General features: G+C 45.6%; 1 protein-coding gene across 1 annotated transcript in view; it reads left to right on the top strand.

Moving 5' to 3' along the window:
• The window catches only part of fras1 (Fraser extracellular matrix complex subunit 1), a 515,676-nt gene that overhangs the window by 266,458 nt on the left and 235,074 nt on the right, over window positions 1-14,144 (top strand). The window contains 1 exon segment of the mRNA XM_055640301.1: window positions 6,470-6,610. Coding sequence (XP_055496276.1) covers window positions 6,470-6,610 — 141 coding nt within the window.

The following is a 14,144-nucleotide window of genomic DNA, read 5'->3' as shown; positions in this document are numbered from 1 at the left end:
ATTAGAGCCTAACTAACGGCCAGCATTAACCACCTCTCCAACAGGCCCCTACAGGAGCAGGTGGTTAATGAGGTCTTAGAATTATACACAGCTCCTGAAAATTGTGAATTACTCAAAGTGCCGGCAGTCAACAGCCAAATCTGGGGGCATGTTGGGACAAATATTCGAAATCAGGAGCTGAAACTGCAGCGGATCCTCAGGCTCCTGACGTCAGCCATCACATCATTTGCTCGTTCTGTGGACAATAGAGAAATTATAAGACCTGCCCTCAATCCAAAATTCGCCAGGTTGTGCAAAATCCCAACCACTGAGCCAGACACACTGCTCTTTGGCAAAGACCTCACTAAAAAAGTCAAGGATATGGAAGAGGCCCCTAAAACGTTCGGTCTCATGAGGGCAGGCCCCGGGACGTGCAAACCCAAAACAACAATACCTAAGCGGCAGCACCCCATCGCGTCCACCAGTCAACGTCTACCCTATGGGACTGGTGAAAGCTCGGGGTCCGCATATCACCACCTAAAGTCTTTTTTAGACCAAGGCCCAGAGCGGACCCCATGGAAAATGCGCCACCCCCAAACATCACCGCCACGTCAGACAACGCGCAAGACTCGCTGGTCTGGGAAGAGACAGAAGAAACACCCATAACCATGGAGGTAGGTGGGTCTGGTTCCTACCAGCATATAGAAAGTAGGGGCGCAATACTAACAGGGGGGAGATTACACCTGTTTAAGGAAGCATGGGAGTCTATCACGAGTGACAAGTATATACTCAATAGCATTAGTGGATACAAAATACAATTTATACTAGAAAAATTGCCACCAGTTCAACATTCACCCCAAAGGGTCTTTTCCCTCTCAGTTAAAGAGAAACGAGAGGGACAAGCTGAACTGGTGAGACTAATCACTAAGGGTATCATTGAAAAAACAAAACATGAACCCTTGGAATTTGTGTCAAATATATTCACTCAAACTAAAAAAGATGGTGGGTGTCGCATCATCATTGACTTAACTTCACTAAATATGGTTGTTAAATATGTACATTTCAAAATGGAAACGTTTGTTACTGCCAAACAACTGATTTCCAAAGGATACTTCATGGCAAGCATTGACCTCAAAGATGCTTACTATTCAGTACCCATTCACAAGGATCATCGCAGATACCCGAAATTTACCTGGATGGGGAAGCTATGGCAGTTTAAAGCATTACCCAATGGGTTAACATCAGCCCCTATTAAGAAGACAAAAACATATTGTCATGACATATCTTGATGATATCTTAATAGTAGGCAAGACCATGGAATTGGCTATATCAGCTGTCAGCTACCAAACAGTTGTTCGAAACCTTGGGATTTGTCTTACATCCAGATAAATCTAAGTTGAAGCCATCCACAACCATGGACTACTTGGGCTTCACAATTAACTCAGCCCACATGTCTGTAACTTTGCCAAAAGACCAAACAACTGAATTGGCACAATCATGCAACAATTTAACGGTCAACGAGCGACCAACTATTGGACAAGTAGCAAGAGTAATTGGGGAAAATGGTAGCAGCATTTCCGGCTACACAATTTGGACCTTTGCACTATCAAAACTTACAAAGAGCAAAGGTACAGGCACTAAAACGACATGCAGGTCATTATGATCGTATCATGAAATTACCCACTGAAGCAATATCAGAACTACAGTGGTGGGCAGAAAACGTTTGGCATAGTTTCAGCCCTATCATCATCATTAACCTTACTTTAGTTATCCAAACAGATGCCAGTGCTCAAGGCTGGGGAGCGACTAACTCCATATCCAGCACAGGTGGTAGATGGGCTAACCCAGAGTCATCGTTACTACTTACACTGGGCATTAACTATCGAGAGATGTTGGGTGCCTTTTATGGTTTAAAAGCATATGCATCCAATATGTATCACTTGCATGTTCGGTTACAAATAGACAATACTACGGTGGTGGCCTACATTAACCATATGGGCGGCATAAAATCGATATCATGCGACAAATTGGTTAACACAATTTGGCAATGGTGTGTCGTAAGACATATTTGGCTATCAGCAACTTACCTGCCAGGTAAGCTAAATACAGTGGTAGACACCAGGTCACGCAAATTTAATGACAACACCGAATGGATGTTAAACCCCAAAGTGTTTGCAAAAATTATTAAGCAATATGGCACGCCAGATATCGACCTATTTGCATCAAGGCTAAATCACCAGGTACCTATGTATGTCGCTTGGGAACCAGACCCTGAGGTAGCAGCGTTCGCGCTGGATGTGGGGAAATTTCTTCTTCTACGCATTTCCTCCCTTCTGCCTCATCAGCTGGGTACTACGCAAAATACAAATGGACTCTGCTTCAGGTATTTTGATAGTACCCGACTGGCCTACACAGCCATGGTTCCCATTACTCCACGACATCCCTCCGAACATCCACAAGAAAACAGTACTTGTCCAGCATCAAAAAGTGGGAGAAGTACTGCTTGGATGCAGGGACCACCTACTCAACCGCTACAGTTACCAACGTACTGGAATTCCTAGCGAACCTTCACCACGATGAAGGACTCAGCTACAATGCCATCAACACAGCTAGAAGTGCCCTGTCTGTCTATTTAAAACAAGCTCCAGGACAACAGGCCATGGGGTCCCACCCACTGGTGGTCAAACTAATGAAGGGTATTTACAACCCTAACCCCCCTAGACCAAGGTACACCCATATATGGGATGTCAGTGTGGTCCTGACATACCTCAGGGGATGGCCACCAGCCAGATCCCTCAACCTGGAACAATCTATGCTCAAAACACTCATGTTGATGGCACTTGTATCTGCACAGAGGGTCCAGTCACTACACCTATTGCGACTGGACAACATGATCACAGCTCCAGACCAGATCTCTTTCATTATCCAGGGACTGATCAAACAGAGCAGACCAGGAACACCTAATCCAGTCGTGGAATTCCGGGCTTACCCGCCAGAACCACGGTTATGTGCCATGACCCACCTACTGTCCTACATAGACACAACCAAAAATATTCGAGGGAGTGAAAAAGCCTTATGGGTCAGTCATAAAAAACCTTATGGTCGGGTGACGAGCCAAACCATTTCGAGATGGCTCAAGCAGGTGCTAAAAGCTGCTGGGATAAGCACTAACATGTACAAATCTCACTCCACCAGGGCAGCATCCATGTCGACGGCCAAAAGAATGGACGTGCCTATAGACCACATCCTGGCTACAGCAGGATGGTCGGGGGAAAGAAGCACAGAACTTTATATAATAAGCCGTTGGCAAAACCTGCTTTATTTGCAGAAAAAAATTTACAGACTGCAAATATTTAATTTAAGCCCAGGGGAGCAATTTAATTTCTTTGTTGTTATTGTTAAAAAATACCGTTGTGTTTTTCTACAAACAGATTCATTGGTTGATTACGATAACACACTTCCTCCCTCAAGGACTTCGGCAGTGAATGAAGTAATAACTGTTACACGGTTTGAAATCACAGAGCTTTAAAATCTTCACGTAGTCACTTACGTGACTCCGAAGTAAAATAGTAAGATTAAACTAGAACTTACTAGTTTGAAGTTTGATCTGTATTTTATGAGGAGTTACGATGAGGGATTACGTGCCCTCCGCTCCCACCCTCAATAATATGGGTCAAACTGATAACTGATGTCTCCTTTTCTTTACTGTGTTTATTTCAATAACTGTGTCTATCTGTGATTCCACACCACTACTTTGAAGTATGCCGCGCTTGCGTACTGAGTGGGCTCTTCACGTAATCCCTCAAACTGGGTAATTTCTCGTTTAATCTTACTATTATATCCTTTCACAAATAAGGAGACCATAGCTGTTCTGAACACTCCTGGTATGGCTAAACAACACTGTACAGTTAGATCCATGGAGAGACACTGCATGTAAAATACACCCTTCAGCCCATCAAATCCGCACTGGCCATCAACCAAATATTATCTTTGCCTTGCCCATTTTGTTCTGCCAAGTACTGAAAGCTCATCAGCGAGATGGCCCAGAAAGCAGAATCACAGAACCTTTCGTCGGTCAATTCTACCACATTTTGTAGGATGGTAATGACATTGATCATTCACTGTGTAGACAGCATACCAGGGTCAATAACCATTTCATCAGTAGGTAAACTTTGCTACTTGGTGTTCTTTCCTTGTTTTGTTGAGATGGTTGAAATGTTACAGCACTGCCACAGATCAAAGGACTGCAATTATTTACAAGACAGGGATGTACATGGTCATTGGCAAAATGGCATCCCTTCTCGAAGAAATCTTCAGAAACCTGCGCAGTATCTACCCGCTGGTCCATTAAAATAAAATTAGTTCCTCTCGCTTGGAATTAAATTTATCAGCAGCTTCCCAAGGGATGTCAAGCAATGAGGTGTTGCTCCTGGCTCCACTTCCACCTGAATGGAGCCTTGGGCCTATAAATGAATGACCAGGGTGGTCTTGACATTCAAAATAGGCATTGCTCTGCTTAGGGTTTGAGTTGTTGCTGCCTTGGTTCAATCAGGAAAACTGCTCTGTGTGATTAAGGCTCCTTGCTGAGTCCTTGGTTCATCTAACAGGAAAATTGCTCTGTTTTGATTAAGGCATCCTTTTTGCTGACTGTCCCGCTACTGCAAGTGAATTTCACGGTTTCATTTAAGGACAAATGAAATTAAATCAAGACTTGCTTGGGTTGCAAGCTGGGGAATTTGTTAGGCTCTCTTTTATTCATTTGCATAATCCCCGCAACAAGTTAAAAATGCACCACAATATGAGGTCACAATGTGATAACAATGGGTGCTGAGGCCATTCATCCCCAATCAGTACCCATGGCGTCATCCCCAATCCCCTTCCCCCCTATATCCCCTGACTCTGCTATCTTTAAGAGCCCTATCTAGCTCTCTCTTGAAAGAATCCAGAGAACCGGCCTCCACCACCTTCCGAGTCAGAGCATTCCACAGAGTCACAACTCTGTGAGAAAAAGTGTTTCCTTGTCTCCGTTCGAAATGGCTTACCCCTTAGTCTTAAATTGTGGCCCCATGTTCTGGACGTCCCCAACATCGGGAGCACGTTTCCTGCCTCTAGCGAGTCCAAACCCTTAATAATCTTATATGTTTCAATGATCCCCTCTTATCCTTAAACTCCAGAGTATACATGCCCAGCTGCTCCATTCTCTCAGCATATAACAGTGCCACCATCCCGGGAATTAACCTTGTAAACCTACGCTGTACTCCCTCAATAGCAAGAATGTCCTTCCTCGAATTAAGGGACCAAAACTGCACACAATGTGGGTCCCACTAGGGCCCTATGCAACTGCAGAAGGACCTCTTTGCTCCTATACTGAAATCCTCTTGTTCTAAAGGCCAACATGCCATTAGCTTTCTTCAGTGCCTGCTGCACCTGCATGCTTACTTTTATTGACTGATGAACAAGGACCCCCAGATCCTGTTGTACTTTCACTTTCCCAACTTGACACCATTTAGATAATAATCTGCAGATGCTGGAAAACTGCAGATGCTGGAAAATCGAAGGTAGACAAAAGTGCCGGAGAAACTCAGCGGGGGTGGGGAGAAGAAAGGAGAAAGAAAGAGGTGGAGCCCGAGGGCTTAGTGAGAGCTGAGAAGGGGAGGAGACAGCGAGGGTTACCGGAAATTGGAGAAGTCAATGTTTATGCCGCTAGGGTGCAAACTGCCCAAGCGGAATATGAGGTGCTGCTCCTCCAATTTCCCTGGTCAATTCACTGCACCACCCCCTCCCCAGGCACTTTCCCTTGTAACCACAAGAGATGCAACACTTGTCCCTTTACCTCCCCTTTCGACTCCATTCAAGGACCCAAGCAGTCGTTCCACATACGACAGAGGTTCACCTGCATCTCCTCCAACCTAATCTAGATGTCAGCTGATCTACATCGATGAGACCAAGCGTAGGCTTGGCGATCGTTTCGCCGAACACCTCCGCTCGGTCTGCATTAACCAACCTGATCTCCCTGTGGCTCAGCAGTTCAACTCCCCCTCCCATTCCATATCCCACCTTTCTGTCCTGGGCCTCCTCCATGGCCAGAGTGAGCACCACCGCAAATTGGAGGAACAGCACCTCCCCCCCCCCAACTCTACATCAGTCTGAAGAAGGGTTTCGGCCCGATATTTTGCCTATTTCCTTCGATCCAAAGATGTTGCTGCACCCGCCGAGCATTTTTGTCTACCTCCCATGGGCTCTTGCTGCTTTTATTTTAGAAATTGGTGATGTATGAAATATCTTGCATCATAGAAGATAAATATGTCCCAAGACTTACAGAAGTTTCCGGAAATAAAGGGATTGCTCGAGGCACTGGAAATGTACGTTAATTTCAACCTAATAACTGCGTGCATGAATGTTCTAGGTAATTGGCTAATGTAGTTTTACTGAGAGAGAGATTTAATCTGCTTGGTTTTACTTGTTTTCTTTCTATTTGCTTCATCTGCAGCATGTGACTCCTCTTGCCAGACTTGTCACCTTGACAACGCAAAATGCCTGAGCTGTTCAGAAGGCAAAGTTGTCCACAATGGGAAATGTGTCCCACATTGTCCTGAAGGGTATTATAAAGACGTGGCTAACAGATGTACAGGTAAGAACCATTGCTGGATTTGGAATATGACCTCTCTAGACTCCAGTGGGGAAACTCCTCTGAAGAAGGGTCTCGACCCGAAGTGCCACCCATTCCTTTTCTCCAGGTGTGCTGCCTGTCCCGCTGAGTTACTCCAGCTTTTTGTGTCTATCTCCTCAAACATGGGAAGGATGTCATTCCAGGGAACCACATGAGTGCTAAAGGTGTTTTGTTTAAAGATAGGTGCGAGCACTACTGAGTATGACACTGTTGAGTATATAGTTGCTGAGAATGTATGAAGCATTTTTGCATTATTTTTATTTTGTGTATATATATTTTTTCATTCTAAGTAAAATTTATTTTTGGGAAAAAAAGAAGAAAAAATGATTTATGGGGAAAGAAGAAAAACATGTAAAATTGAAATATTTGTTGGTTCTCACAAAGAATGCTCTGTGGGAGCAGCTTAGCTTGGCGGTGGATTTGAGCCGTTATATTTATGTTTCGAATTGTGTAATTACTGGATTTGATAGATTTTGTAGTCATGGCAGTAAATAGTGCGTCAAAGCATTTGATAGGACTATTAATTTGAGCCCTGGAAATATGTTTAAAGGAGAAGCATTAGTTTTCCATTAGTTTAGGTAACATGTGATCCGCTGTGAGATGAGAATTCTTTCTGTACCTGATTGGCTCTGATCAGAATTAATTGGGCTGGTGAATGGTTTTCTCTTACACAGGAGAGGTATGTTCAGGATTTTGAGAGACAAAGTGCAGGAATTGTTCGTCTCCATTATTCTCATTATTTCCAGCGTGGGAGGCTGCCTTGAGTCGGCAATCATTCTCTGTCCTTTGAGGTATTTATATTCCCTCTTCTCTTTGCATAGTCTGCGGTGCAGTTCATACCACCTCTGTCTGACAGTCAACAGACCAGCAGATACTGATCCTCTCTAGGCTATAAGTGGACGGGATGAGATCAGGCACAGGAAACCTGCCTGTGGGCAAGATTTGGCACAGACCTGGCATCACTTCACAATGGCACATGCCACTCAAGGTCCAACCTTTAGGATGGAGAGCTCCTGATTTACTAAAACATAAAATAATGCCAATGTTTTGCTGTAATTAATGACCCATTAATAGCCATATTTTCAGATATTACATGTTTTAATTCCCTGTGATTTTGCTAACTCTTTTAATTAAGGTGAGAAATAACAGCTAATGAAATTCATGGAATTATAAACACGGCCACACAGCACGGTGTACTACCTCACCCAGAACTAGCACTTGGGGATTGAAATGACTTTTGGTTGGAATTTATTTTTGTGCTTAGCTGAATTACATTGTATTAACTAAATGCTTCAGATTCATTGAGATCATTAAGTTAGATTGCTAACGTAATCACCTATTTCATTTCTTTGACCTGGAGTTTCAGCTTGATTGCATTGTTGTTTTCTTGGCATGTTTCCCCTGATATTGATGCAACTAGTTCAAAAGATCATGAATATTAAACGCAACTTTGTTGTGTGTAAAGGGCCTGTCCCGCCAGCATGCGATAGCGCGACCAAATGTGGTCGCTTGAGGCGTAAGGCCTTGCGGGGCAGGTACCACTTCGATAGGCGGAGGCGTATGGAGTCGTGCGGGGCAGGTCCCAATGTTGCGCGGGGCTCCGAAAATCTTGCACTGTCCGAAAATCCCACGTGCCAACGGCCTGTCGGCCCGCAGGCGCATTGAGGGCGTACGCAGCGTCTCGACAGCGTACGCAGAGTCTTGACGGCCTACGCCTAGCACGTGGCGTTGCGCGATGACATCACCGCCCGACGCCATGCGACGTCCAAATTCAGTCGGCCCGCCTCCTGCCCAGCTGATTGGTGAGTTTGACGTCAATTACATCACGTGCAAATTTTGTGTGTACTTAGCGCGTACATAGCGCGTACTTACCGCGAACTTAGCGCGAACTCCGCTTTCGTTTGGTTGCGCTAGACGCATGCAATCGCATGCTGGTGGGACAGGCCCTTAACTCTACATGTTATGCTAGTTTTAGAAACGCCTTTTACCTCACTTTGGCCCACATGCGATTGCTTACTTTTACTTGTAGTCTTAATGACTGAACAAAATTAAATTGTTTGGCCATGTGGGCATGAACAGATTTGGTTTTAATTTAAAAGCTTAAGGTACTTCACGCTGAACACCAAACTAACCTGGGAATAACTTTTTCATTAAGCCTATTAAAAGTCAGTTTCAGTAAATTAATCGTCCTGTGTCCTCTTCCTGGACGTACGTCAGGGTATCAGTCCAAACCATGTTCCTGTTTGTTGTCCAATTGATTCTGGGTTAGTGGGGAAATCTGTGGCAGTTCCTGCTTCTCATTGTTACCCAGTGACTGATTTTTTGTGACAGTTCAGTTTTCTGAACATCAAGTCAATATTCATTAATGTGGCACCTTACTTATTTAGAGATAAAGTTAACAGCTTCAACTGCACTTCCTTCCACTGCATTCTTAAAGAGGGTGATATCCCAGCTTGTTTCAGTAAACTGACACCAAAACACACTCAAAGAATGCTTTGATGGAGAAAAAGGTCAGCGGGTGCAGCAGCATCTATGGAGCGAAGGAAATAGGCAACGTTTCACGGGCCCGAACCTCTCCTTCTTCAGACTGATCGGGGGTCGGGGGTGGGCTGGGGACAAGAAAGGGAAAAGGAGGAGTAGCCAGAAGGCTGGGGGCCACAATTTCTAACACTGAAAACTTGATTTGCCTCCTTTTACCCTTTCTTGTCCCCACCCACCCCCGCCCCCGATCAGTTTGAAGAAGGGTTTCGGCCCGAAACGTTGCCTATTTCCTTCGCTCCATAGATGCTGCTGCACCCGCTGAGTTTCTCCAGCTTTTTTGTGTAACCTTCGATTCTCCAGCATCTGCAGTTCCCTCTTAAACACTGTGTATACTCTACTGCGTTATCTCTTCAAGATATGCCCACCTTGAAGAAGTTCTCCTCTTCTCTCCGGAGACAGTTTCACAACCTCCTCTCTAATTCTCCCAATTCTGTTAGTCCTTGCTGTCTCCTCCCCTCCCTCAGCTCCCCTGCTGTCTCCTCCCATCCCCCAGCCTTCTGGCTACTCCTCCTTTTCCCTTTCTTGGCCCCCACCCTCCCCGGCCCCCCCGATCAGTCTGAAGAAGGGTTTCGGCCCCCCAACGTTGCCTATTGTCCTTCGCTCCATAGATGCTGCTGTAACCCGCTGAGTTTCTCCAGCTTTTTTGTGTGTAACCTTCGATTCTCCAGCATCTGCAGTTCCCCTCTTAAACCCTGACTCAAATTTGACGGAAGAATGCTTTGATGGTGTTGTCCAAAGAGGATGACAATGTCTTCTCCCATCCCCAAGGGGTCTATATGTGATAAGTAAAAAGTAAACTGCTGGATGAGAGTGATGGGAAAGAGGAAGAGAGAGGAAGAGAGTGGGGGGAGAGGGGGGGTGAGAGGGAGGAGAGAGGGTAAAAGAGAATGGGATAGAGAGGGGAAGAGAGAGAGTGGTGGGTGAAAAAGAGAGAGGGGGAAGAGGGAGAGAGGGGGAAAGAGTGAGAGGGGGCAAAGAGATAGAAACAGGGGAGAAGAGAGAGGGAGAGAGAGCAAGGGGGAGGGAGTGAGAGTGGGAGAAAGAGATGGGGGAGAGAGCGGGGGAGAGAGAGAGGGGTGAGGGAGAGGGGAGAGGGAGAGAGGGAGAGAGAGAGTGGGAGAGAGAGAGAGGAGAGAGAGAGGGGGATAGAGAGAGAGAGAGGGAGAAGGGAGAAGGGAGGGAGGGAGATGGAGGGAGGGAGATGGAGGAAGAGAGGGAGGGAGAGGGAGGGTGAGAATGTGTCCTGCAGTCACCACTGGAGGGCTCTGTCTCGAAAGGGAGATAGAGAAAGAGAGGGAAGAGAGAGGAGAGAGAGGGGGACATGGGAGGGGAGGAGAGGAGAGAGAGGAGAGGAGAGATGGGATGAGAGAGGGGGGAGGGTGAGGTGGGAGGAAGAGATGGGAAGAGGGAGAGAGGGGAGGAGAGGAGGAGAGGATGAGAGGGAGGAGAGAGAGGGAGAGGAGAGAGAGAGAGGGAGAGAGAGAGAGAAAGAGAGAGATTGGGGGGGAGGGAGAGATGGAGAGAGAGGAGAGAAAGAGGGAAGAGAGGGAAGGGGAGAGAGAGAGAGGGGGTGAGAGGAGAGAGAGTGGAAGAGAGGGGGGGGAGAGATAGAGGGGAGAGAGAGAGGGAGATTGAGGTGGGAGGGTGAAAGAGAGGGAGGGAGAGGGAGGGAGAGAGTGAGAGAGAGAGGAAGTGAGAGAGAGAGGGGGGAGCGAGAGAGGGGGGAGTGGGAGAGGGGGATACAGAGGCAGGGCTGCCAACTCCCATGCATTGAGCGTGAGAATCACGCATTTCACCAAATTCTCACGCTGATCACAAATTTCTCTCGCTCTGTTGTGAGAAATTCTGTGATCAACGAAAATTTCAAAACTCACATCAACTGCATGGGCCGTGGGTGTTGGAAGCAGAAGCAGTGGCGGGGACAGATGCGGACGTGGAGTGGGGCTGGCGAGTGTTTGCAGGGCTGGCGAGTCGCTCATTGCAGCTCCGGCCATGGAGCAGCCTCAGTGCAAGAGTCCTGGGCCATCGGAGGCGTCGGAAGCGTTGTGCCGCCGCCGTGAGAGTCTCTGTGCCAAATTTGCCCAGGTGACCGGCATGGATCAGGCTGCGGCTCGGTTCATCCACCTCGGTAAGTACCAAGCACTGGGTAGAAAAGGTGGAAGATAGCGGACTTCAAATGGAAGTGGTTGGAGAAAGCATCCTGCTTGCCTGTAACTGCAGGAAAAATGTTCCCAATGTTCAGAACCAGGGGTCACAGTTTAAGAATAAAGGGGAGGCCAGTTAGGACTGAGATGAGGACAAACTTTCTTCATGCAGAGAGTTGTGAATCTGTGGAATTCTCTGCCACAGAAGGCAGTGCTGGCCAATTCACTGGATGTTTTCAAGAGAGAGTTACATTTAGTTCTTGGGGCTAACACATTCAAGGGATATGGGGAAAAAACTGGAAAGAGGTACTGATTTTAGATGAATAGCCATGATCATATTGAATGGCAGTGCTGGCTCGAAGGGCCGATGGCCAATTCCTGCACCTATTTTCTATGTTTCTATGTTTGAGTACATGGCAATAAAACTGCTAGAAAAGTGAAAATGGGGAATAAAGAAATTGGAGATGAATTGAATAAGTTTTTTGTGTCAGTATTCCCAGTGCCAGAAATTCAAGAAAGTCAGGGAGCAGAGCTCATCTGATGTTTCATGCAGCAGCTTTATAGTGGCGGATCACAAGCTGTGGTGCTTTTTTTCCCTTTTGCTTTATCTGTTTGGAACATTCAGTCGAAATAAGGTGACCCGCTGAGTTACTCCAGAACCTTGTGTCTTGTTTATTTAATATTCAGCTAATCCATTCAGTGAACTAGTTTAATTTAAACTGAGACCTTAAAGTAGGATTAAAAATGTTGGCTTGGGAAAATTCAAACACAGATCTCAAGATTTATTTTCCCGCGCGTATTATACGCAAACAGTGGACTCCCATCAAAGCAATCAATGACATCTGATCATTGATGTTTGGAAGAATTATGTTCTTTTTTGGTTGGGAACAATACTGATATCTCCTGAATTAAATATAAAGATAAATAACCCAATGTTCTGTGGAGCACTGTACTTCGACGACTCTGACATCGGGGGGGGGGGGGGGGGGGGGGGGGGGGGGGGGGGGGGGGGGGGGGTGGGGTGAGTGCAGTGGAGAGATAAGTTTTTTTGGCCTTCCATCACAGCGATGTGATGGATGTTTATGTAAATTATGTTGTGTCTTGGGTCTATTTGTTTGTAATGTATGGCTGCAGAAACGGCACTTTGTTTGGACCTCAAGGGGTCCAAATGACAATTAAATTGAATCTTGAATCTTGAATCTTCTTAAAAAGCCACCCATGATAATGGAGACAAATACAACTCTACAGCTCACCCATTAGAAGGACTCTTTTAAAAAAAAAAGACATTCCCTTGGAACAACTTTTCTCATCATCTTAAACCTGCCAGCAAGCAGGGCTCCACTTGAATGACCTCTGACTGGCTGCTGAAAAGATGCATGTGAACTGGCATCTTTCCTGCTCTGAGCACTGGACTCAGGCCAAAATCTCAGTCCTGACGCTTCATTTGGAAATTTACAAAAAAACACCCTTAAAAATAAAGTCAACCTTTGTCCAAGGGTCACGTGTGGAATGGCAGAATGTGAAAGTTTGTAATCCTACACTGGGCATATAATTTGTGGGCAAAACTTTATGTTGGTGGAATATGAATGATTAATAATGCAGAACATAATAACGCAAGTAAGTAGGCTAAAGGGACTGCCGGAGATTACCGTTGAGAATTAAATTCTTACCAATTATGTTTTCTTTTCACAAGTGGAGTTCATCCCATTAGTCTAATTTTATATTATCAGAATATTTACTTTATTCAGCAAATAGTGGAGCAGACATTTGCATCATGGGAGGACCCTTTATGAACTGTAACAATTAATTCAGGCTTATTCTCGTTGAATAAGCCTGAATTCTGGTCCTTCAGCAAGTTGTTTTTTTTTACAAAGGACTCGTATTAAAAGAGCCAGTGATCCAACTTGCTGCACTGTGGAAAGAGTGGGCACAGGTCTTGCCTGCACATCAGAACATTCCCTATTGATGTGCAAGTTATAACTAATTCCCAAAGCAAAAGCAGTTGTTATCAGGTTCTATTGTACATTTATCTCCAGATTGTCTTCAAATTCCCCACAATTAAAATGGTGACTATATTCTGTTTGGAAAACTTCCAAAAGTAATGAGATAGAACCCAGAGTAAGGAAAAAAGCATCTTCTAATGCCTTTATATAGGTATTGGTCATGACCTGAATCAAATTTCTAGTTTTCGTGGTAGTAAAGGGAACAAAACTAAAGAAGAGGTTTATGCATGGTTCCTTGAAGGATGAGTCGCAGGTAGATAAGGTGGTCAAAAAGGCTTTAGGCACATTGACCTTCATCAGTCAGAGTATTGAGTATAGTAGTTGGGAGGTTATGTTGCAGTTGTATAAGGTGTTGGTGAGACCACATTTAGAATATTATGTTCAGTTCTGGGCACCACGTTATAGGAAAGTGTATTGTCAAGCTTGAAACGGTTCAGAAAAGATTTACGAGGTTGTTGCCAGGACTAGAGGGTGTGAGCTATAGGGAGACGTTGAGTAGGCTGGGTCTCTATTCCCTGGAGCGCAGGAGGATGGGGGGGGAGGGGGGGGGGGGGGGGGGGACATGGGATGGACATGGATAGGACAGGTTTGGAGGGATATGGACCAAGCGCATGCAAGTGAGACTCGTGTAGCTGGGACATTGTTGGCCGGTGTGGGCGAGTTGGGCCGAAGGGCCTGTTTCCACACTGTATCACTCTGTGACTCTATCTAAGAACATAAGAAGAGTATTAAGAATCCTTTGTAGACAACGAAGTGCAGGAGTAACTCAATGGGTCAGGAATCATTTCTGGAGGACTTGGGTTTGTT

The sequence above is a fragment of the Leucoraja erinacea genome, chromosome 1, assembly GCF_028641065.1.
Source record: "Leucoraja erinacea ecotype New England chromosome 1, Leri_hhj_1, whole genome shotgun sequence".
NCBI classification, from domain to species: domain Eukaryota; kingdom Metazoa; phylum Chordata; class Chondrichthyes; order Rajiformes; family Rajidae; genus Leucoraja; species Leucoraja erinaceus.
This window is presented reverse-complemented; position numbering and strand designations above follow the sequence as displayed.